The sequence below is a fragment of the Oncorhynchus mykiss genome, chromosome 11, assembly GCF_057628025.1.
Source record: "Oncorhynchus mykiss isolate SJ-2025 chromosome 11, ASM5762802v1, whole genome shotgun sequence".
NCBI classification, from domain to species: domain Eukaryota; kingdom Metazoa; phylum Chordata; class Actinopteri; order Salmoniformes; family Salmonidae; genus Oncorhynchus; species Oncorhynchus mykiss.
The window spans coordinates 84737732-84764356 of NC_143032.1; the positions used below are offsets into that span (position 1 = coordinate 84737732).

The 26625-nt window shown below is 46.1% G+C and overlaps 1 protein-coding gene across 1 annotated transcript in view; it reads right to left on the minus strand.

Annotated features, from left to right (window-relative positions):
• Positions 1-12486, minus strand: part of LOC110536491 (Golgi phosphoprotein 3) — a 44016-nt gene extending 31530 nt beyond the window's left edge. The window contains exon 1 of the mRNA XM_036936526.2: positions 11928-12486. Within this exon, the coding sequence (XP_036792421.1) occupies positions 11928-12149 (222 nt within the window). The 5' untranslated portion in view covers positions 12150-12486. The remainder of the gene's footprint in view (positions 1-11927) is intronic.
• Positions 12487-26625: the final 14139 nt, after the last annotated feature.

The window sequence follows — 26625 nt, forward strand, 5'->3', positions numbered from 1 at the left end:
GTCGTTCTCCAGAACAGTTGAGCCAGTCACGTTATGAAGCTTACTGTCGTTCTCCAGAACAGTTGAGCCAGTCACGTTATGAAGCTTACTGTCGTTCTCCAGAACAGTTGAGCCAGTCACGTTATGAAGCTTACTGTCGTTCTCCAGAACAGTTGAGCCAGTCACGTTATGAAGCTTACTGTCGTTCTCCAGAACAGTTGAACCAGTCACATTATGAAGCTTACTGTCGTTCTCCAGAACAGTTGAGCCAGTCACATTATGAAGCTTACTGTCGTTCTCCAGAACAGTTGAGCCAGTCACATTATGAAGCTTACTGTCGTTCTCCAGAACAGTTGAGCCAGTCACATTATGAAGCTTACTGTCGTTCTCCAGAACAGTTGAGCCAGTCACATTATGAAGCTTACTGTCGTTCTCCAGAACAGTTGAGCCAGTCACATTATGAAGCTTACTGTCGTTCTCCAGAACAGTTGAGCCAGTCACATTATGAAGCTTACTGTCGTTCTCCAGAACAGTTGAGCCAGTCACGTTATGAAGCTTACTGTCGTTCTCCAGAACAGTTGAGCCAGTCACGTTATGAAGCTTACTGTCGTTCTCCAGAACAGTTGAGCCAGTCACGTTATGAAGCTTACTGTCGTAGTCCAGAACAGTTGAGCCAGTCACATTATGAAGCTTACTGTCGTTCTCCAGAACAGTTGAGCCAGTCACATTATGAAGCTTACTGTCGTTCTCCAGAACAGTTGAGCCAGTCACATTATGAAGCTTACTGTCGTTCTCCAGAACAGTTGAGCCAGTCACATTATGAAGCTTACTGTCGTTCTCCAGAACAGTTGAGCCAGTCACATTATGAAGCTTACTGTCGTTCTCCAGAACAGTTGAGCCAGTCACATTATGAAGCTTACTGTCGTTCTCCAGAACAGTTGAGCCAGTCACATTATGAAGCTTACTGTCGTTCTCCAGAACAGTTGAGCCAGTCACATTATGAAGCTTACTGTCGTTCTCCAGAACAGTTGAGCCAGTCACATTATGAAGCTTACTGTCGTTCTCCAGAACAGTTGAGCCAGTCACATTATGAAGCTTACTGTCGTTCTCCAGAACAGTTGAGCCAGTCACATTATGAAGCTTACTGTCGTTCTCCAGAACAGTTGAGCCAGTCACATTATGAAGCTTACTGTCGTTCTCCAGAACAGTTGAGCCAGTCACATTATGAAGCTTACTGTCGTTCTCCAGAACAGTTGAGCCAGTCACATTATGAAGCTTACTGTCGTTCTCCAGAACAGTTGAGCCAGTCACGTGTTTTTTGTTTGTAAATAGTACAGCGGGAGAAAGAGGCGGCAGGTGTGTTGACAGGTGTTGGGATTTATATTGAATGTTATTTTTTGTTGTGTGTTTTCAACAAACTGATCAGGGACATAGAAAATATACAGTGGGGCAAAAAAGTATTTAACAAAGGATTGAGAAACTTTTGTTATTGACCAAATACTTATTTTCCACCATAATTTGCAAATAAATTCATAAAAAATCCTACAATGTGATTTTCTGGATTTTTTGTCTGTCATAGTTGAAGTGTACCTATGATGAAAATTACAGGCTTCTCTCATCTTTTTAAGTGGGAGAACTTGCACAATTGGTGGCTGACTAAATAATTTTTTGCCCCACTGTACCTCCTAGATTGACCCATTTTGCAAACCAGGCAAACTAGACTCAAAAGCTTTATTAGCTGAAGTAACAGCCTTGCTATGCCACAGAGCGAAACAGAGATGCCATTTCCTGAAGTAACAGCCTTGCTATGCCACAGAGCGATACAGAGATGTCATTTCCTGAAGTAACAGACTTGCTATGCCACAGAGAGGTACGGAGATGTCATTTCCTGAAATAACAGCCTTGCTATGCCACAGAGAGGTACGGAGATGTCATTTCCTGAAGTAACAGCCTTGCTATGCCACAGAGAGGTACGGAGATGCCATTTCCTGAAGTAACAGCCTTGCTATGCCACAGAGAGGTACGGAGATGTCATTTCCTGAAGTAACAGCCTTGCTATGCCACAGAGCGGTACGGAGATGTCATTTCCTGAAGTAACAGACTTGCTATGCCACAGAGAGATACGGAGATGTCAATTCCTGAAGTAACAGCCTTGCTATGCCACAGAGAGGTACGGAGATGTCATTTCCTGAAGTGACAGCCTTGCTATGCCACAGAGAGGTACGGAGATGTCATTTCCTGAAGTGACAGCCTTGCTATGCCACAGAGAGGTACGGAGATGTCATTTCCTGAAGTAACAGCCTTGCTATGCCACAGAGCGATACGGAGATGCCATTTCCTGAAGTAACAGCCTTGCTATGCCACAGAGAGGTACGGAGATGCCATTTCCAGTTACACTTCTCAACCTTCCTAAAAATTCTCTATTGTATTAGAAATAATAGGATCAAAATACAGTACATTTCTTATTAGATATACCAGAAAATAACATCCTGCAGTCTAATAGGAAACAAGTCCTTGCTCAATAGTTCTAAGAGACTGAAGTAGACGGACCAAACCATTCTCTAAACGGGAGTGCCTGGAAAGACTGCTGGTATAAATACTAACATTCGGTAAGTCCACCACTTCTGTCATTGTTAACGCCTCAAACCCGTTCTTTAGATGTTTGCCATTCCAAAGGTATTGACGTATACGTTTATCAATCGTTCCCCAAAAGCTTACTGGGATCATGATGCCCCGGATTCAATTTAAAAAAAAATATATTTTACCTTTATTTAACCAGGCAAGTCAGTTATGAACAAATTCTTATTTTCAATGACGGCCTAGGAACAGTGGGTTAACTGCCTGTTCAGGGGGCAGAACGACAGATTTGTACCTTGTCAGCTCGGGGATTTGAACTTGAAACCTTTCGGTTACTAGTCCAACGCTCTAACCACTAGACTGCCTGCTGGTTACTAGTCCAACACTCTAACCACTAGGCTACCTGCTGGTTATGAGTCTAACAACTAGGCTACCTGCTGGTTATGAGTCCAACACTCTAACCACTAGGCTACCTGCTGGTTATGAGTCCAACACTCTAACCACTAGACTACCTGCTGGTTACTAGTCCAACGCTCTAACCACTAGGCTACCTGCTGGTTACTAGTCCAACACTCTAACCACTAGGCTACCTGCCGCCTCTACACTCTAACCACTAGGCTACCTGCCGCCTCTACACTCTAACCACTAGGCTACCTGCTGGTTACTAGTCCAACGCTCTAACCACTAGGCTACCTGCTGGTTACTAGTCCAACACTCTAACCACTAGGCTACCTGCCGCCTCTACACTCTAACCACTAGGCTACCTGCTGGTTACTAGTCCAACACTCTAACCACTAGGCTACCTGCCGCCTCTACACTCTTAACCACTAGGCTACCTGCCGCCTCTACACTCTAACCACTAGGCTACCCTGCCGTCAAATACATGGCAACACATTAATGTTTTATGGAAGCGACCCTAGTTTGCAAGGAAACAGGCTGAAACCCATGCGGCCAAATGTTTAAATCTCGTTCCCAACCTCCTTGTGAATGTACTCATAATAAAACCTTCACCAGGCCGTGCAGAGATGTTTGTATACTAACACCCAAATAAGTGAACTGCGTTTTCAGAGAAATTGTTGAGGGAAGTGAAACTTTTTTTGGGCCGATTATTTTGTACAATTTATCTTATACCCGGACAGCAATTGGAATTCTTCAAATGTAGATAATAAAGATGGGATTGAATTCTGGATTATATATATATATATATATATATATATATATAGGAGGATATCATCCACATGATTGGATGATTTAATCAGTATAGGAGAAGAAATTCCATCCTGTCTCAGATGTTGGGATAAAGGCTCTAGCGACAGAATGAATAACGTTGGGGATCGGCCGCCACCTCATCTGCATCCCCAAAGAAAAGGGGATGGACCTCTGAGAGTATGGCGTCACTAGACACACCATAGCAACAGGGTTAGCATATAAAACACACAAACCATATCGATAACATTCTTTCCCAAACCAAATTTCTCCATGTACTGCCATTCAAGCCTGTCAAAAGCCTTCTCAGCATCTAGAAATCAAATCTAATTTTATTTGTCACATACACATATGGTTAGCAGATGTTAATGCGAGCGTAGCGAAAATGCTTGTGCTTCTAATTCCGACCATTCAGTAATACCTAACAAGTAATCTAACCTAACAATTTCACTACAACTACCTTATAAACACAGGAACAAATAAGAATATGTACATAAAGATATATGAATGAGTGATGGCCGAACGGCATAGGCAAGATACAGTAGATGGTATAGAGTACAGTATATACATATGAGATGAGTAATGTAGGGTGTGTAAACTGTAAACGGCACAGCACACGATACAACTGCTGTGTTTAATGTATTACATTCACTCATCATCTATTATTAAATTGACGGACAGGTGCCCCCCCTTGTGTAGTAAGCCGGTAATACCGTAAATCTCAGGATCAGAGAAGAACGGTATGACTATATGGAAACATCTGAATACAGTCCAACCCTGTGTTAGGAGCCAAACAAGTTTTCGTTTACCGTCATCAGATCTCTGCTTGAGGGAAACGTTCATCCTACAGCATATTCTTAGCCAGCTATTTCAGCTATCCTGTCTGAGAAGTCCTTCAGCTCTATGCCATTATCTGGATCAACGGGCCTCGTAGCCATATCCTTAACGCAGAAGATGCTATCCTAGGCCTCCCGGGTGGCGCAGAGACCCTGGGTTCGCGCCCAGGCTCTGTCGTAACCGGCCGCGACCGGGAGGTCCGTGGGGCCGACGCACAATTGGCCTAGCGTCGTCCGGGTTAGGGAGGGTTTGGCTGGTAGGGAAATCCTTGTCTCATCGCGCACCAGTGACTCCTGTGGCGGGCCGGGCGCAGTGCGCGCTAACCAAGGTTGCCAGGTGCACAGTGTTTGCTCCAACACATTGGTGCGGCTGGCTTCCAGGTTGGATGCGTGCTGTGTTAAGAAGCAGTGCGGCTTGGTTGGGTTGGGTATCGGAGGACGTATGACTTTCAACCTTCGTCTCTCCCGAGCCCGTACGGGAGTTGCAGCGATGAGACAAGATAGTAGCTACTAAAACAATTGGATACCACGAAATTGGGGAGAAAAAGGGGTAAACAACAAAAAATAAGAAGAAGTCCTTCAGCGCTAGCTGACTAGTTATCATATCCATCCATTTTCCTGAAACAGGAGAATGATTCTACATACCCTTAGATTTACAGATGATTTACTGCTTGCTTCCCCGACAGCCACATGGTTTCAATTCAACATCAAACATCATTGGGCTCGGCTTGGGGCGGAACTCAGGGGAACTCAGGGAAACCCAGCATCAACATCATCTAAGACTACTCTGTCATTAAGGAAAAACAAGATGGTCGCCACCGATACCCAGCAAAGACAGCTGGTTACCATTCCCTCCCTCTGTGTCGGGGGACTGGAGAATTCAGAGGGGGGGTCTGAATGGAGTAAGGAGAGAATGGGCCGTGTTCATCTCATGTTAGACTAGTGGGCTGTGTTCATCTCATGCTGCCTGTTAGACTAGCGGGATGTGTTCATCTCATGTTAGACTAGCGGACTGTGTCCATCTCATGTTAGACTAGTGGGCTGTGTTCATCTCATGTTAGACTAGTGGGCTGTGTTCATCTCATGCTGCCTGTTAGACTAGTGGGATGTGTTCTTCTCATGTTAGACTAGTGGGATGTGTTCATCTCATGCTGCCTGTTAGACTAGTGGGATGTGTTCATCTCATGTTAGACTAGTGGGATGTGTTCATCTCATGCTAGACTAGTGGGCTGTGTTCATCTCATGCTAGACTAGTGGGCTGTGTTCATCTCATGTTAGACTAGTGGGCTGTGTTCATCTCATGTTAGACTAGTGGGCTGTGTTCATCTCATGTTAGACTAGCAGGATGTGTCCATCTCATGCTGCCTGTTAGACTAGTGGGATGTGTTCATCTCATGCTGCCTGTTAGACTAGTGGGATGTGTTCATCTCATGTTAGACTAGTGGGATGTGTTCATCTCATGTTAGACTAGTGGGATGTGTTCATCTCATGCTGCCTGTTAGACTAGTGGGATGTGTTCATCTCATGCTGCCTGTTAGACTAGTGGGATGTGTTCATCTCATGCTGCCTGTTAAACTAGTGGGATGTGTCCATCTCATGTTAGACTAGTGGGCTGTGTTCATCTCATGTTAGACTAGTGGGCTGTGTTCATCTCATGTTAGACTAGTGGGCTGTGTTCATCTCATGTTAGACTAGTGGGCTGTGTTCATCTCATGTTAGACTAGTGGGCTGTGTTCATCTCATGCTGCCTGTTAGACTAGTGGGATGTGTTCTTCTCATGTTAGACTAGTGGGATGTGTTCATCTCATGCTGCCTGTTAGACTAGTGGGATGTGTTCATCTCATGCTGCCTGTTAGACTAGTGGGATGTGTTCATCTCATGTTAGACTAGTGGGATGTGTTCATCTCATGCTAGACTAGTGGGCTGTGTTCATCTCATGTTAGACTAGTGGGCTGTGTTCATCTCATGTTAGACTAGTGGGCTGTGTTCATCTCATGTTAGACTAGTGGGCTGTGTTCATCTCATGTTAGACTAGTGGGCTGTGTTCATCTCATGCTAGACTAGTGGGCTGTGTTCATCTCATGCTAGACTAGTGGGCTGTGTTCATCTCATGTTAGACTAGTGGGCTGTGTTCATCTCATGTTAGACTAGTGGGCTGTGTTCATCTCATGTTAGACTAGTGGGCTGTGTTCTTCTCATGTTAGACTAGTGGGATGTGTTCATCTCATGCTGCCTGTTAGACTAGTGGGATGTGTTCATCTCATGCTGCCTGTTAGACTAGTGGGATGTGTTCATCTCATGCTGCCTGTTAGACTAGTGGGATGTGTTCATCTCATGTTAGACTAGTGGGATGTGTTCATCTCATGTTAGACTAGTGGGATGTGTTCATCTCATGCTGCCTGTTAGACTAGTGGGATGTGTTCTTCTCATGTTAGACTAGTGGGATGTGTTCTTCTCATGCTGCCTGTTAAGACTAGTGGGATGTGTTCATCTCATGCTGCCTGTTAGACTAGTGGGATGTGTTCATCTCATGTTAGACTAGTGGGATGTGTTCATCTCATGCTGCCTGTTAGACTAGTGGGATGTGTTCTTCTCATGTTAGACTAGTGGGATGTGTTCATCTCATGCTGCCTGTTAGACTAGTGGGATGTGTTCTTCTCATGCTGCCTGTTAGACTAGTGGGATGTGTTCATCTCATGCTGCCTGTTAGACTAGTGGGATGTGTTCATCTCATGCTGCCTGTTAGACTAGTGGGATGTGTTCATCTCATGCTGCCTGTTAGACTAGTGGGATGTGTTCATCTCATGCTGCCTGTTAGACTAGTGGGATGTGTTCATCTCATGCTGCCTGTTAGACTAGTGGGATGTGTTCATCTCATGTTAGACTAGTGGGCTGTGTTCAGCTCATGCTGCCTGTTAGACTAGTGGGATGTGTTCTTCTCATGCTGCCTGTTAGACTAGCGGGATGTGTTCATCTCATGCTGCCTGTTAGACTAGTGGGATGTGTTCATCTCATGCTGCCTGTTAGACTAGTGGGATGTGTTCATCTCATGCTAGACTAGTGGGATGTGTTCATCTCATGTTAGACTAGTGGGCTGTGTTCAGCTCATGCTGCCTGTTAGACTAGTGGGATGTGTTCTTCTCATGCTGCCTGTTAGACTAGTGGGATGTGTTCATCTCATGCTGCCTGTTAGACTAGTGGGATGTGTTCATCTCATGTTAGACTAGTGGGATGTGTTCATCTCATGTTAGACTAGTGGGATGTGTTCATCTCATGCTGCCTGTTAGACTAGTGGGATGTGTTCTTCTCATGTTAGACTAGTGGGATGTGTTCTTCTCATGCTGCCTGTTAGACTAGTGGGATGTGTTCATCTCATGCTGCCTGTTAGACTAGTGGGATGTGTTCATCTCATGTTAGACTAGTGGGATGTGTTCATCTCATGTTAGACTAGTGGGATGTGTTCATCTCATGCTGCCTGTTAGACTAGTGGGATGTGTTCTTCTCATGTTAGACTAGTGGGATGTGTTCATCTCATGCTGCCTGTTAGACTAGTGGGATGTGTTCTTCTCATGCTGCCTGTTAGACTAGTGGGATGTGTTCATCTCATGCTGCCTGTTAGACTAGTGGGATGTGTTCATCTCATGCTGCCTGTTAGACTAGTGGGATGTGTTCATCTCATGCTGCCTGTTAGACTAGTGGGATGTGTTCATCTCATGCTGCCTGTTAGACTAGTGGGATGTGTTCATCTCATGCTAGACTAGTGGGATGTGTTCATCTCATGTTAGACTAGTGGGCTGTGTTCAGCTCATGCTGCCTGTTAGACTAGTGGGATGTGTTCTTCTCATGCTGCCTGTTAGACTAGCGGGATGTGTTCATCTCATGCTGCCTGTTAGACTAGTGGGATGTGTTCATCTCATGCTGCCTGTTAGACTAGTGGGATGTGTTCATCTCATGCTAGACTAGTGGGATGTGTTCATCTCATGTTAGACTAGTGGGCTGTGTTCAGCTCATGCTGCCTGTTAGACTAGTGGGATGTGTTCTTCTCATGCTGCCTGTTAGACTAGCGGGATGTGTTCATCTCATGCTGCCTGTTAGACTAGTGGGATGTGTTCTTCTCATGTTAGACTAGTGGGATGTGTTCTTCTCATGCTGCCTGTTAGACTAGTGGGATGTGTTCATCTCATGCTGCCTGTTAGACTAGTGGGATGTGTTCTTCTCATGTTAGACTAGTGGGATGTGTTCTTCTCATGCTGCCTGTTAGACTAGTGGGATGTGTTCATCTCATGCTGCCTGTTAGACTAGTGGGATGTGTTCATCTCATGTTAGACTAGTGGGATGTGTTCATCTCATGCTGCCTGTTAGACTAGTGGGATGTGTTCTTCTCATGTTAGACTAGTGGGATGTGTTCATCTCATGCTGCCTGTTAGACTAGTGGGATGTGTTCTTCTCATGCTGCCTGTTAGACTAGTGGGATGTGTTCATCTCATGCTGCCTGTTAGACTAGTGGGATGTGTTCATCTCATGCTGCCTGTTAGACTAGTGGGATGTGTTCATCTCATGCTGCCTGTTAGACTAGTGGGATGTGTTCTTCTCATGTTAGACTAGTGGGATGTGTTCATCTCATGCTGCCTGTTAGACTAGTGGGATGTGTTCATCTCATGCTGCCTGTTAAGACTAGTGGGATGTGTTCATCTCATGTTAGACTAGTGGGATGTGTTCATCTCATGCTAGACTAGTGGGCTGTGTTCATCTCATGCTAGACTAGTGGGCTGTGTTCATCTCATGTTAGACTAGTGGGATGTGTTCATCTCATGTTAGACTAGTGGGATGTGTTCATCTCATGTTAGACTAGCAGGATGTGTCCATCTCATGCTGCCTGTTAGACTAGTGGGATGTGTTCATCTCATGTTAGACTAGTGGGCTGTGTTCAGCTCATGCTGCCTGTTAGACTAGTGGGATGTGTTCATCTCATGCTGCCTGTTAGACTAGTGGGATGTGTTCAGCTCATGCTGCCTGTTAGACTAGTGGGATGTGTTCATCTCATGCTGCCTGTTAGACTAGTGGGATGTGTTCATCTCATGCTGCCTGTTAGACTAGTGGGCTGTGTTCAGCTCATGTTAGACTAGTGGGATGTGTTCTTCTCATGCTGCCTGTTAGACTAGTGGGATGACTTCAGTTCAACACACCTAGTTAAGGAAACAAGAGTCGCACCACACCAGTACTTCACTGGCGAGATGAGACCTGCATCCAAAGCTGTTGAACTAATGGACTGTCACCTCTCAATGCATTAAGCCTCTGGTTCAGATCTTTACCGTGCTCTACTGCAGTGTGTGGGCTCAGCTACAGTCAGAGACACAATCACATGATAGTTGCTGAATAAGACATGTTTCCTAGTATAGGACTGAGTTCAGCGCAGCATTGGGGGGGGGGGGGGGGGGGTTGTGTAACTTTGAAATATGCATCATGACACTTCTCTTTCACAGCAGAGCCGGCTCAGCTAGTTCCAGTGAGAGATGTCACTCATTTCTGCCACACTCTGTGATTTATTATATTCAGATGGAAATGCATTTGCTCCAGTGAATCTCATACCCAGAGCATCAAGCCTGAAGCATTTCCAGGACACAAATTAAGCCTCGTCCAGAAGTAAAATATATAAAATATATGCTCAATGGAGAATCTTCACTGAAAGTATTTCTTAGATCCGGACTTTAGAAGCCATGGAAACTTGGAAATAATGAGAAACATATCCTGACTAAAACAATGACAACAGGAGACCAGAACAAGCATTCAAATTAGAGCAAGTTGGGCAACTTTGATGGGGGTGAAGTCATCATGGGGGGAGGGCTCACGGGTCTGCATATCCATACCCACACATGTAGTCAGAGCCAGCCCTATGAAGAACCTCATCAACAGCCCAAGGACCCGGTTAGAAGAACCTCATCAACAGCCCAAGGACCCGGTTAGAGGAACCTCATCAACAGCCCAAGGACCCAGTTAGAAGAACCTCATCAACAGCCCAAGAACCCGGTTAGAGGAACCTCATCAACAGCCCAAGGACCCGGTTAGAAGAACCTCATCAACAGCCCAAGAACCCGGTTAGAAGAACCTCATCAACAGCCCAAGAACCCGGTTAGAAGAACCTCATTACCAGCCAGAGGAGCCGGTTAGAAGAACCTCATAATTTCAGGCTAATACACGACAATGCTGATAATCTGTGGTCTCCGGTTGCACGATACATTGTGTGTTCGAAGCACTTCATCACCCGTAAGTGGCAAGCACTTGTTTGTATCTAACTAGCTATGTGTATTGCATAAAGCTTGCTAATTAGCTTGTAGTAAGGACTAGTGAGATGTATCTGTCTAAATAACAGCTATAATATTCTTCTGCATTTGGATATTTATACAACCCTGGAGATTCCACTATGTAGGTGTAGATATCGCCATAGGCTACTTTAGGCCATTTGGTAGGGTTGTCTGCACAGCTGGTCTCCAGGAAGTTGAAAGAACATACAGACGGACGGAGGGCAAGTCAACAACAAATAAACTTTTCTAAATACCTAGAAGGTTCAAGGTTAGCGAAAAGACTGGAAGTAGTAACGAGACATATCTAATGGCGAAAAATATCGACATTAACTTCTCTCGCTAGCCAGCCAGCTAACTTCAGTTTACTGGCAAAACAAACAAAAAAAATATAGAGGGGGGTAAACAAACCGTGACGTAGATATGCTGCGACAGCTTTACTATATTCACTGTCAATGTCAGCAGGTCGAGTAACAACCTCCCGAGTGGCAGAATTAACTATCATGCAAATAAGTTATTGTTGTGACAGCCCATGTGTGTTTAAAATGACACTTGGGACTATTGAAAACGTTTATAGAAACAATAGTCTGCTTAGGATACCGCCAAAAAATAAGGGTAATTACAATGAGAGTACCCGATTAGCTGTACTTTACACGGGGGCGTGGTGAAATGAAGCCATGCCTCGCCGTGTGTATCTTTAAAAAGGTATCAAGTTAACATCTAGGTTTTATTCATTTTTTTAAATATATTTTATTATCGCTGATATTATGAAAATTCCTTATGCTTCCAAAACCTTGATCATCAAAGTCTCTTTTTGGCGCTAAACTACCTATCTAAAACCCTGGTCAATGTAGCCAGCAAGTCAATATAAACCTAACTGCACAGTTAACTAGCAATAATTATATTGACAAAATCTATCGAGTTAACGTTAGCTATCGCCTATTAGTACATGCTATTTTGACGTCTTTGAATTAACGTTACCTAACTAGCTAAATATAGTTTTAGTTACAAAATAAATACACAATTATACCTCGCGGTCCTTTAATCCTAAGAGTAGTACTTCTTCCATCAAAGTGAGTCGAGTTTCTTTGGAGTCTCCTTTGTCCTGTTCCTCTTGTTCTTCCCCGCTGCAGCGGCGGCGGGGCTCGAAGTCGTCATCCCCGGACCCTCGGTCCTTGTCGGCGGCAGCCGTACGAGAGGCCTCGGTCCGTCTCTGCACTAGGCCCGAGCTCCGCTGTATCAGGGAAGTCATGTCTACAAGTTCCAACAAGCAACGAAGGGGGAAAAAAAAAACACCCAGCTCGACTCGGTCTCTCACTACTCTGCCGTGATTTTTGAAAACCACTTTACATTTTCCCCCTCGGATACATACAGCTACGGACTCCCAATTATTATTTTTTTTAAATATATATTTAATTTTTTATCTCTGGTAAATGACAACTATACCACAACCAATTTAGCGACATATAAGCAATATTTCAGTGTTTCCCTCAGCCTCCATTCTCCCCCCCACCCCACCGTCCACTGGTAGTTTATCCAATATGGCGGTGAGCGATGACGAGAGCAGTGGATGTGGCACTTGAGTTGAGCTTGTTTGCGCGTCCCACAGGTAAAGACAGGGGAGGAGAAAAGTAGATGTCAATAACAGGGGACAGATTCCCATTTGGCTGACGACAGTTTTGAACACTTTCAGGTATGATGTCCCTAGGTCAACCTATAGGTATGCCCCCGGCCTAGCGCAACAGATATATGGGGGGTGTAATACACTGAGTGTACAAAACATTAGGAACACTTGCTCTTTCCATGACAGACTAATCAGGTGAAGGCTATGATCCCTTCTTCTTCGTGATTGGGTTGGCCCGGTCGCATCCAACTAAAGGTGCATACACCACCAACTACTGTGCTAAAGTGAAGAGGCCAGTCACGGCCTACCTGCATTAAAGTCTCTTCATTATTCCTGTTCCTAAAATAATTAATTGCACCAGCCACTAGGCCTACACCTATATACCACCCTGTCACTCTTCTGGAGTCAAATCTGGTATACACCCAAATACTTCTCTGCAGCTGCCACCACAACATCTATTCTCTGTGATTTACTTTCCAGTTTTTTGTGGTACAGTTGATAACTATTGCAATGAATGCTAAGAAGCCAACCTTACTGAAGCATAACTCACTCATTACCCTATCCCTCTGTGCTGGCACAAATCCTCTCAGGATCCCCTCACCCTTGACCCATCCTCCTTCACTTTCTTCACTGCCTCAGCATACGACACCCTCTGCACTACTCTGACTATGGCCACTTCAATCTGCCTTTCTTGAACCGGACACTTCTGATCCCCAGCAATATGAGCACCCCGACAATTGACACACACAACTTCATCCACTGAAACAACACAATCCTCTGTCCCATTGCCCTCCGCACACTTCCCACATCTTGGAATTTCCCTCCTACACCCTGCTGCAACATGACCATGAACCTACACCCTGCTGCTACAGGACCATGAACCTACACCCTGCTGCAACATGACCATGAACCTACACCCTGCTGCAACATGACCATGAACCCACACCCTGCTGCAACAGGACCATGAACCTACACCCTGCTGCTACATGACCATGAACCTACACCCTGCTGCAACATGACCATGAACCTACACCCTGCTGCTACAGGACCATGAACCTACACCCTGCTGCAACATGACCATGAACCTACACCCTGCTGCAACATGACCATGAACCTACACACTGCTGCAACATGACCATGAACCTTCACCCTGCTGCTATAGGACCATGAACCTTCACCCTGCTGCAACATGACCATGAACCTACACCCTGCTGCAACATGACCATGAACCTACACCCTGCTGCAACATGACCATGAACCTACACCCTGCTGCAACATGACCATGAACCTACACCCTGCTGCAACATGACCATGAACCTACACCCTGCTGCAACATGACCATGAACCTACACCCTGCTGCAACATGACCATGAACCTTCACCCTGCTGCAACATGACCATGAACCTACACCCTGCTGCAACATGACCATGAACCTACACCCTGCTGCAACAGGACCATGAACCTACACCCTGCTGCAACATGACCATGAACCCACACCCTGCTGCAACAGGACCATGAACCTACACACTGCTGCAACATGACCATGAACCTACACCCTGCTGCAACATGACCATGAACCTACACCCTGCTGCTACATGACCATGAACCTTCACCCTGCTGCTACAGGACCATGAACCTACACACTGCTGCAACATGACCATGAACCTACACACTGCTGCAACATGACCATGAACCTTCACCCTGCTGCTACATGACCATGAACCTACACCCTGCTGCAACAGGACCATGAACCTTCACCCTGCTGCAACATGACCATGAACCTACACCCTGCTGCAACATGACCATGAACCTACACCCTGCTGCAACATGACCATGAACCTACACCCTGCTGATACATGACCATGAACCTACACCCTGCTGCTACATGACCATGAACGTGGCACCTGAAACAGCGCAGTGAATTCGGCACAAAAGCAGTCTTTTTAAAAAATATATTTTTATTTCTACCTTTATTTAACCAGGTAGGCTAGTTGAGAACACCTTTATTTAACCAGGTAGGCTAGTTGAGAACACCTTTATTTAACCAGGTGGCCAGTTGAGAACTAGTTCTCATTTACAACTGCGACCTGGCCAAGATAAAGCAAAGCAGTGTCGACACAAACAACAACACAGAGTTACACATGGAATAAAAACAAACGTACAGTCAATAACACAATAGAAAAGTCTATATACAGTGAGTGCAAATGAAGTAAGATCAGGGAGGTAAAGGCAATAAGTAGGACATAGTGGTGAAATAATTACAATTGAGCAATTAAACACTGGAGTGATAGATATGCAAGTAGAGATACTGGGGTGCAGAGGAGCAACAAAAAAACAAAACAAAAATATGGGGATGAGGTAGTTGGGTGGGCTATTTACAGATGGGCTATGTACAGCTGATGCTTAAGTTAGTGAGGGATAACTGATATATCCTAATCTGACTTTGTCTGGTAGAGACTCTGACTCAAAACTCTAAAGGAGTGACAGCGGGCTTCACAAACACCGGGAATTTCAATTGCTCCACCTCCACACGTAACACTACCCCAGAAACCCCTCCTTTCACTGACGCACTGTTCCTAAGAGCAAAGCAAGAAACAGATCTTGACCCAAGTTGTGTGACACGAAGCGTCTTCTCACTCTGGTCAGAGGTAACAAAAACAAATAACAGAAGTCCACTACAGGTTACCGAGGTTACCTTCACTGATTCAACTACACCCAACTCCTTTCTCACCCAGCCTGAAACCACAAATGGATCGGCCAAAAGGCAAGGGTCCACGTTCTCCAAAAATGTCACTCGTCCACATTCTTCTTTATCATGTCATTCTTCCTCAAAACACATCTTCCCACTCCACTCGGATCATCTTCTTTCTCGTTGTCCATAACCACATCTATCTGTTCACCAGTGCCACGCCTTCATCCACTGCATTGCTTGCACAGCACACACTGATAGTGTTTCTCCAAAGCCCAACTTCAGTTCCTTAGCCCACTTTACAAGTCTGGCTATCTCTGACTTCTCCAAGCGTCCTCCGTCTCCTTCCGAGCGCCTACAAACTCCTAACTCAACTACCAAGCAACAAATCATGGTCACAGCAGCTATGATCCCTTATTGATGTCACTTGTTAAATCCACATCAATTGGTGCAGATGAATGGGAGGCAGGTTAAAGAAGGATTTTTAAGCCCTGAGACTTTTTTATTTATTTTCATTTTTTTAAAATATTTTTTATTATAATATATATATATTTTTTTTACCCCTTTTTCTCCCCAATTTCGTGGTATCCAATTGTTTTAGTAGCTACTATCTTGTCTCATCGCTACAACTCCCGTACGGGCTCGGGAGAGACGAAGGTTGAAAGTCATGCGTCCTCCGATACACAACCCAACCAAGCCGCACTGCTTCTTAACACAGCGCGCATCCAACCCGGAAGCCAGCCGCACCAATGTGCCGGAGCAAACACCGTGCACCTGGCAACCTTGGTTAGCGTGCACTGCGCCCTTAACCACTGCGCCACCCGGGAGGCCCCGCCTTGAGACATTTGAGACATTGATTGTGTATGTGAATGGACAAGACAAATATTTGTGTCTTTAATTGAGTTATGGTAGTAGCCAGGCGCACCGGTTTCAGTCAAGAACTGAAACGGGTGGTAAGTTGGTGGTTGAAGATATCCCTCTAGTGGTGTGGGGGCTGTGCTTTGGCAAAGTGGGTGGGGTTATATCCTTCCTGTTTGGCCCTGTCCGGGGGTGTCCTCGGATGGGGCCACAGTGTCTCCTGACCCCTCCTGTCTCAGCCTCCAGTATTTATGCTGCAGTAGTTTATGTGTCGGGGGGCTAGGGTCAGTTTGTTATATCTGGAGTACTTCTCCTGTCCTATTCGGTGTCCTGTGTGAATTTAAGTGTGCTCTCTCTAATTCTCTCTTTCTTTCTCTCTCTCGGAGGACCTGAGCCCTAGGACCATGCCCCAGGACTACCTGACATGATGACTCCTTGCTGTCCCCAGTCCACCTGGCCGTGCTGCTGCTCCAGTTTCAACTGTTCTGCCTTATTATTATTCGACCATGCTGGTCATTTATGAACATTTGAACATCTTGGCCATGTTCTGTTATAATCTCCACCCGGCACAGCCAGAAGAGGACTGGCCACCCCACATAGCCTGGTTCCTCTCTAGGTTTCTTCCTAGGTTCTGGCCTTTCTAGGGAGTTTTTCCTAGCCACCGTGCTTCTACACCTGCATTGCTTGCTGTTTGGGGTTTTAGGCTGGGTTTCTGTACAGCACTTTGAGATATCAGCTGATGTACGAAGGGCTATATAAATAAATTTGATTTGAAACGCTGCTGTTTTTTTCACACTCAACAGTTTCCAGTGTGTATCAAGAATGGTCCACCACCCAAAGGACATCCAGCCAACTTGACACAACTGTGGGAAGCATTGGAGTCAACATGGGCCAGCATCCCCGTGGAACGCTTTGGACACCTTGTAAAGTCAGTCCATGCCCCTATGAATTGAGGCTGTTCTGAGGGCAAAAGGGGTATTCTTGAATATGGTCCCTACTGGGACACCATAGGCCTACATGAAGTCCCTGGGACAATATGGACAAAAACCTGTATGATGAGACAACATTAAGATTTGTTCCTGAATGAGGCCCAAGACAAACATCTCTCAAACCATGAACCCTCAGCTATTTGACTGCAGTCTGAGTGTGACATTGTCACGCAGTAAGCCTAAGTAAGTAAGCAGTAAGTCAGTAAGTGAGCAGTAAGTCTAGACACATTTTGCACATCATTAACATTTGATGAGATCACTTTTTTTGGAGGTCCAGAGTTTATATGACTCCAGTATTGTGACAGATTGAAGGCCCAGCTAGTCCTCTTCGGGATTGTTCAATTCTGTTAAGTCTAGAAATCCAGCCTAATCCTGATCAAATTACCCCTTCTTTTTACATTCCATTCTCAAATTGCAACCACAGAGCTATCTATGTGCAGTGATAGATTTAGGTATCGGCGACATGGGAAGTGGCCCAGGGCGGCATCTTGCCGGGCACGGCACGGCACGGCACGGCACGGCACGGGGCACGGCACGGGGCACGGCACGGCACGGCACGGCACGGCACCCAAAAATTCGGAATGGTGACATTTTGTGCAATAGGTTTTCTATCGCTCATTTGCACGTCAAGTCAATGATATCATGTCACCGTGTGGGACTGTGGGTCAATGATATCATGTCACCGTGTTGGACTGTGGGTCAATGATATCATGTCACCGTGTGGGACTGTGGGTCAATGATATCATGTCACCGTGTTGGACTGTGGGTCAATGATATCATGTCACTGTGTTGGACTGTGGGTCAATGATATCATGTCACTGTGTGGGACTGTGGGTCAATGATATCATGTCACCGTGTGGGACTGTGGGTCAATGATATCATGTCACCGTGTGGGACTGTGGGTCAATGATATCATGTCACCGTGTGGGACTGTGGGTCAATGATATCATGTCACCGTGTGGGACTGTGGGTCAATGATATCATGTCACTGTGTTGGACTGTGGGTCAATGATATCATGTCACTGTGTTGGACTGTGGGTCAATGATATCATGTCACTGTGTTGGACTGTGGGTCAATGATATCATGTCACTGTGTTGGACTGTGGGTCAATGATATCATGTCACTGTGTTGGACTGTGGGTCAATGATATCATGTCACTGTGTGGGACTGTGGGTCAATGATATCATGTCACTGTGTGGGACTGTGGGTCAATGATATCATGTCACTGTGTTGGACTGTGGGTCAATGATATCATGTCACTGTGTTGGACTGTGGGTCAATGATATCATGTCACTGTGTTGGACTGCGGGTCAATGATATCATGTCACTGTGTGGGACTGTGGGTCAATGATATCATGTCACCGTGTGGGACTGTGGGTCAATGATATCATGTCACCGTGTGGGACTGTGGGTCAATGATATCATGTCACCGTGTCGGACTGTGGGTCAATGATATCATGTCACCGTGTGGGACTGTGGGTCAATGATATCATGTCACTGTGTGGGACTGTGGGTCAATGATATCATGTCACTGTGTGGGACTGTGGGTCAATGATATCATGTCACCGTGTGGGACTGTGGGTCAATGATATCATGTCACCGTGTGGGACTGTGGGTCAATGATATCATGTCACTGTGTGGGACTGTGGGTCAATGATATCATGTCACTGTGTTGGACTGTGGGTCAATGATATCATGTCACCGTGTTGGACTGTGGGTCAATGATATCATGTCACCGTGTGGGACTGTGGGTCAATGATATCATGTCACCGTGTGGGACTGTGGGTCAATGATATCATGTCACTGTGTGGGACTGTGGGTCAATGATATCATGTCACCGTGTGGGACTGTGGGTCAATGATATCATGTCACTGTGTGGGACTGTGGGTCAATGATATCATGTCACTGTGTGGGACTGTGGGTCAATGATATCATGTCACTGTGTGGGACTGTGGGTCAATGATATCATGTCACCGTGTTGGACTGTGGGTCAATGATATCATGTCACTGTGTGGGACTGTGGGTCAATGATATCATGTCACTGTGTGGGACTGTGGGTCAATGATATCATGTCACTGTGTGGGACTGTGGGTCAATGATATCATGTCACCGTGTTGGACTGTGGGTCAATGATATCATGTCACCGTGTTGGACTGTGGGTCAATGATATCATGTCACTGTGTGGGACTGTGGGTCAATGATATCATGTCACTGTGTGGGACTGTGGGTCAATGATATCATGTCACTGTGTGGGACTGTGGGTCAATGATATCATGTCACCGTGTTGGACTGTGGGTCAATGATATCATGTCACTGTGTGGGACTGTGGGTCAATGATATCATGTCACTGTGTGGGACTGTGGGTCAATGATATCATGTCACTGTGTGGGACTGTGGGTCAATGATATCATGTCACTGTGTGGGACTGTGGGTCAATGATATCATGTCACTGTGTGGGACTGTGGGTCAATGATATCATGTCACCGTGTGGGACTGTGGGTCAATGATATCATGTCACTGTGTGGGACTGTGGGTCAATGATATCATGTCACTGTGTGGGACTGTGGGTCAATGCAGCCTACTTCCTGGGAAGGTCTCCCACTCAGAAGTACGAGATGGGGGGGGGGGGGGGGGGGTAGGTTGACCTCAGGTCTCCCCACTGGAAGCCCGAGGTAGGGGGGTGGGGGTAGGTTGACCTCAGGTCTCCCCACTGGAAGCCCGAGGTAGGATGGCGGGGGTAGGTTGACCTCAGGTCTCCCCACTGGAAGCCCGAGGTAGGGGGTGGGGGTAGGTTGACCTCAGGTCTCCCCACTGGAAGCCCGAGGTAGGGGGGGCGGTGGAATCTATCAAATAGCGTGCCTCTAACTTAGTACAGTTCTAAGGCAGTTAGTAAAATCAGTCACACTACGACAGGGCTGCCCAACCCTCTTTCCGGATATCTACTGTCCTGTAGGTTTTCAGTCCAACCCTAATTTACTGTATCTGATTCAGCTAGTTAAGGTCTTGTTGAGCAGCTAATTAGTAGAATCAGGTGTGTTAAATAAGGGTTGGACTGAAAACGCACAGGACAGTAGATCTCCAGGAAGAGAGTCGGGCTGAACCTACAGGACAGTAGATCTCCAGGAAGAGAGTTGGGCTGAACCTACAGGACAGTAGATCTCCAGGAAGAGAGTTGGGCTGAACCTACAGGACAGTAGATCTCCAGGAAGAGAGTTGGGCTGAACCTACAGTACAGTAGATCTCCAGGAAGAGAGTCGGGCTGAACCTACAGGACAGTAGATCTCCAGGAAGAGAGTTGGGCTGAACCTACAGGACAGTAGATCTCCAGGAAGAGAGTTGGGCTGAACCTACAGGACAGTAGATCTCCAGGAAGAGAGTTGGGCTGAACCTACAGTACAGTAGATCTCCAGGAAGAGAGTTGGGCTGAACCTACAGTACAGTAGATCTCCAGGAAGAGAGTCGGGCTGAACCTACAGGACAGTAGATCTCCAGGAAGAGAGTTGGGCTGAACCTACAGGACAGTAGATCTCCAGGAAGAGAGTCGGGCTGAACCTACAGGACAGTAGATCTCCAGGAAGAGAGTTGGGCTGAACCTACAGGACAGTAGATCTCCAGGAAGAGAGTTGGGCTGAACCTACAGGACAGTAGATCTCCAGGAAGAGAGTCGGGCAGCCCTGCTCTACAGAATGCTACCAAATAAACCCCAATTCATTCATAATACTGTGAATATATAATTTTGACATATTGTTGCATTTTTTTTCTGGTTTGTGTGAAATCGTTAATAATAATATAAAACCAGTCTGCAGACCACCAGGTGAACTGGTTTAGTCTTGACTCTTGGTTGACAGTGTTGGGTGATGGGTAATGTAGTCTTGACTCTTGGTTGACAGTGTTGGGGGATGGGTAATGTAGTATTGACTCTTGGTTGACAGTGTTGGGGGATGGGTAATGTAGTCTTGACTCTTGGCTGACGGTGTTGGGGGATGGGTAATGTAGTCTTGACTCTTGGTTGACAGTGTTGGGGGATGGGTAATGTTGTCTTGACTCTTGGCTGACGGTGTTGGGGGATGGGTAATGTAGTCTTGACTCTTGGTTGACAGTGTTGGGTGGATGGGTAATGTAGTCTTGACTCTTGGCTGACGGTGTTGGGGGATGGGTAATGTAGTCTTGACTCTTGGTTGACAGTGTTGGGGGATGGGTAATGTTGTCTTGACTCTTGTCTGACGGTGTTGGGGGATGGGTAATGTAGTCTTGACTCTTGGTTGACAGTGTTGGGGGATGGGTAATGTAGTCTTGACTCTTGGTTGATAGTGTTGGGTGATGGGTAATGTAGTCTTGACTCTTGGTTGACAGTGTTGGGGGATGGGTAATGTAGTCTTGACTCTTGGTTGACAGTGTCGGGGGATGGGTAACGTAGTCTTGACTCTTGGTTGATAGTGTTGGGTGATGGGTAATGTAGTTTTGACTCTTGGTTGACAGTGTTGGGGGATGGGTAATGTAGTCTTGACTCTTGGTTGACAGTGTTGGGGGATGGGTAATGTAGTCTTGACTCTTGGTTGACAGTGTTGGGGGATGGGTAACGTAGTCTTGACTCTTGGTTGACGGTGTCGGGGGATGGGTAACGTAGTCTTGACTCTTGGTTGACAGTGTTGGGGGGATGGGTAATGTAGTCTTGACTCTTGGTTGACAGTGTTGAGGGATGGGTAATGTAGGTTTGACTCTTGGTTGACAGTGTTGAGGGATGGGTAATGTAGTTTTGACTCTTGGTTGACAGTGTTGGGGGATGGGTAATGTAGTCTTGAGTCTTGGTTGACAGTGTTGGGGGATGGGTAATGTATTCTTGACTCTTGGTTGACAGTGTCGGGGGATGGGTAATGTAGTCTTGACTCTTGGTTGACAGTGTCGGGGGATGGGTAATGTATTCTTGACTCTTGGTTGACAGTGTTGGGGGATGGGTAATGTTGTCTTGACTCTTGGTTGACAGTGTTGGGGGATGGGTAATGTAGTTTTGACTCTTGGTTGACAGTGTTGGGGGATGGGTAATGTAGTCAAATCAAATGTATTTATAAAGCCCTTCGTACATCAGCTGATATCTCAAAGTGCTGTACAGAAACCCAGCCAAAAACCCCAAACAGCAAGCAATGCAGGTGTAGAAGCACGGTGGCTAGGAAAAACTCCCTAGAAAGGCCAGAACCTAGCCAGCCAGTCCTCTTCTGGCTGTGCCGGGTGGAGATTATAACAGAACATGGCCAATATGTTCATAGATGACCAGCAGGGTCAGATAATAATAATCACAGTGCATGACCCTGCTTGAGCTGCTGATATTAATACACAAAAGAGAGCTGTCAGAAATGTATCCACATTTGTGGCCTGCTCTCAGAATGTCTTACTCTTCCAGTGACCGTAGCTGAAGCTCAACAAATCCTACCTGAGGTCCACCATGTCACAGGAACGCCTTAGTGGCCTTGCAGTCATCAGTATTAACCATGCAATTGCTGGGCAGATTTCTTATGATGTAATTGATGACTTTGCATCAAGGAAGGTCAGAAAGGTCAGGGTTCAGATGGCGGTTGTGCAATTTAGTTTGTGTGTTTCTTGTTTGTAGACCAATAGTGTAATCAGGTTCTCTTCTGTATAAGTGTGTTATTCTATTTGTGCAATTTAGTTTTGTTTGTTGTTTTGTTGTTGTTAGTAATAGTGTAATAATTCAATTCTCTTTTTTTATTTGTATTTAAATTGTACAATGTGTTTTTCTATTTGTCTTTGTTACTTCTTTTTGATATTTCGGTGGGGGGGGGGGCGGTAGGTTAATCAATTCCAGATACACACTGTATTACTGAGTAGGCGAATCTATTCCAGATTCAGATTGTTACAGAGTAGGCCTGGAGCGAAGCCAAAGTCATTCCGCTACCCAAGAGTGGTCAGTTAGGATCACCACTTTATTTTAAGAATGTGAAATGTCAGAATAATATTAGAGAGAATGATTTATTTAAGCTTTTATTTCTTTCATCACATTCCCAGTGGGTCAGAAGTTTACATACATTCAATTGGTATTTGGTAGCATTGCCTTTAAATTGTTTAATTTGGGTCAAATGTTTCGGGTAGCCTTCCACCTTCCACAAGCTTCCCACAATAAGTTGGGTGAATTTTGGCCCATTCCTCCTGACAGAGCTGGTGTAACTGAGTCAGGTTTGTAGTCCTCCTTGCTCGCACACACTTTTTCAGTTCTGCCCACAAATGTTCTATAGGATTGAGGTCGGGGCTTTCTGATGGCCACTCCAATACCTTGACTTTGTTGTCCTTAAGCCATTTTGCCACAACTTTGGAAGTATGCTAGGGGTCATTGTCCATTTGGAAGACCCATTTGCGACCAAGCTTTAACTTCCTGACTGATGTCTTGAGATGTTGCTTCAATATATCTACATAATTCTCCATCCTCATGATGCCATCTATTTTGTGAAGTGCACCAGTCCCTCCTGCAGCAAAGCACCCCCACAACATGATGCTGCCACCCCCATGCTTCACGGTTGGGATGGTGTTCTTCGGCTTGCAAGCCTCCCCCTTTTTCCTCCAAACATAACGATGGTCATTATGGCCAAACAGTTCTATTTTTGTTTCATCAGAACAGAGGACATTTCTCCAAAAAGTACGATCTTTGTCCCCATGTGCAGTTGCAATCCATAGTCTGGCTTTTTTATGGTGGTTTTGGAGCAGTGGCTTCTTCCATGCTGAGCGTCCTTTCAGGTTATGTCGATATAGGACTCGTTTTACTGTGGATAAAGATACTTTTGTTCCTGTTTCCTCCAGCATCTTCACAAGGTCCTTTGCTATTGTTCTGGGGTTGATTTGCACTTTTCGCACCAAAGTACGTTCATCTCTAGGAGACAGAACGCGTCTCCTTCCTGAGCGGTATGACGGCTGCGTGATCCCATGTGTTTACACTTGCGTACTGTTTGTACAAATTAACATGGTACCTTCAGGCGTTTGGAAATTGCTCCCAAGGATGAACCAGACTTGTGGAGGTCTACAATTTATTTTCTGAGGTCTTGGCTGATTTCTTTTGATTTTCCCATGATGTCAAGCAAAGAAGCACTGAGTTTGAAGGCAGGCCTTGAAATTCATCCACAGATACACCTCCAATTGACTCAAATGATGTCAATTAGCCTATCAGAATCTTCTAAACACATGACATAATTTTCTGGAATTTTCCAAGCTGTTTAAAGGCACAGTCAACTTCTGACCCACTGGAATTGCGATACAGTGAAATATAAGTTAAATAATCTGTCAGTAAACAATTGTTAAAAAAATGACTTGTGTCATGCACAAAGTAGATGCCCTAACCGACTTGCCCAAACTATAGTTCGTTAACAAGAAATTTGTGGAGTGGTTGAAAAACTAGTTTTAATGTAACCAACCTAAGTATATGTAAACTTCTGGCTTCAACTGTATCAGGTTGCTGCCAACTCTTAGCGAACTGTTGGAAAAAATGCTGAGCCTTTACGTTGAAGCACAGGTCAGGAGTTGCCATACCAGGCTTTGATGCAACCAGGTTGCTCTCGATGTTGCAGCTGAGGAATCTTTTGAGGATCTGAGGACCCATGCCAAATCTTTTCAGTCTCCTGAGGGGGAAAAGGTTTTGTCGTGCCCTCTTCACAAATGTCTTGGTATGTTTGGACCATGATAGTTTGTTTGTGATGTGGACACCAAGGAACTTGAAACTCTCGACCCGCTCCACTACAGCCCCGTTGATGTTAATGGGGGCCTGTTCGGCCCACCTTTTCCTGTAGTCCATGATCAGCTCCTTTGTCTTGCTCATTGAGGGTGAGGTTGTTGTCCTGGCACCACACTGCCAGTTCTCTGACCACCTCCCTATAGGTCGTCTCATCGTTGTCGGTGATCAGGCCTACCACTGTTGTGTCGTCAGCAAACTTAATAATTGTCGTGTTTGGCCACGCAGCCGTGGGTGAACAGGGAATACAGGAGGGGACTAAGTACACACCCCTGAGGGGCCCCAGTGTTAAGGATCAGCGTGGTAGACGTGTTGTTACCTACTCTTACCGCTTGGGGGCAGCCTGTCAGGAAGTCCAGGATCCAGTTGCAGAGGGAGGTGTTTAATCCCAGAGTCCTTAGCTTAGTGATGAGCTTCGTGGGCACTATGGTGTTGAACGCTGAGCTGTGATCAATGAACAGCATTCTCACGTAGGTGTTCCTTTTGTCCAGGTGAGGAGTGTGGAGTGTGATTGAGATTGCGTCATCTGTGGATCTGTTGGGGCGGTATGCGAATTGGAGGGGGTCTAGGGTGTCCGGGAGGATTCTGCTGAGTGAGCCATGACCAGCCTTTCAAAGCACTACTGACATGAGTGCCACGGGGCGGTAATCATTTAGGCAGGTTACCTCCACTTCCTTGGGCACAGGGACTATGGTGGTCTGTTTGAAATAAACATGTAGGTATTACAGACTCGGTCAGGGATAGGTTGAAAATGTCAGTGAAGACACTTGCCAGTTGGTCAGCGCATGCTCGGAGTACACGTCCTGGTAATCCGTCAGGCCCTGTGGCGTTGTGAATGTTGACCTGTTTAAAGGTTTTGTTCACATCAGCTACCGAGAGCATTATCACAGTCATCCAGAACAGCTGGTGCTCTCGTGCTTCAGTGTTGCTTACCTCGAAGCGACGTATGCTGATGATTCAACCATATATGTGTCAGCAACCACAGCAAATGAAGTCACTGAAACCCTTAACAAAGAGTTGCAGTCTGTTTTGTAATGGGTCCAGTCAAGTGCTGCAAAGAAATACCTAGTTAGGCTGCAGCTGGCCCAGAACAGAGCAGAACGTCTTGCTCTTCATTGTAATCAGAGGGCTGATATTAATACTATGCTGCCAGTCTCTCTTGGCTAAGAGTTGAGGAGAGACTGACTGCATTATTTTTATTTATTTATAAGAAATATTAATGTGTTGAAAATTCCAAGTGGTTTGCATGGTCAACTAACCAACTAACACACAGCTCTGACACACACACTTATCCCACCAGACATGCCACCAGCGGTCTTTTCACAGTCCCCACAGTCCCCAGAACAAATTCAAGAAAACATACGCTATTATATAGAGACATTATTGCATGGAACTTCCTTCCATCTCATATTGTTCAAATAAACAGCAAACCTGGTTTCAAAAAACAGATGAAGCAACACCTCGCGGCACAACGCCTCGCGGCACAACGCCTAGCGGCACAACGCCTCGCGGCACATCGCCTCGCGGCACAACGCCTCGCGGCACAACGCCTCGCGGCACAACGCCTAGCGGCACAACGCCTCGCGGCACATCGCCTCGCGGCACATCGCCTCGCGGCACATCGCCTCGCGGCACAACGCCTCGCGGCACATCGCCTCGCGGCACAACGCCTCGCGGCACAACGCCTCGCGGCACATCGCCTCGCGGCACAACGCCTCGCGGCACATCGCCTCGCGGCACAACGCCTCGCGGCACATCGCCTCGCGGCACAACGCCTCGCGGCACAACGCCTCGCGGCACATCGCCTCGCGGCACAACGCCTCGCGGCACAACGCCTC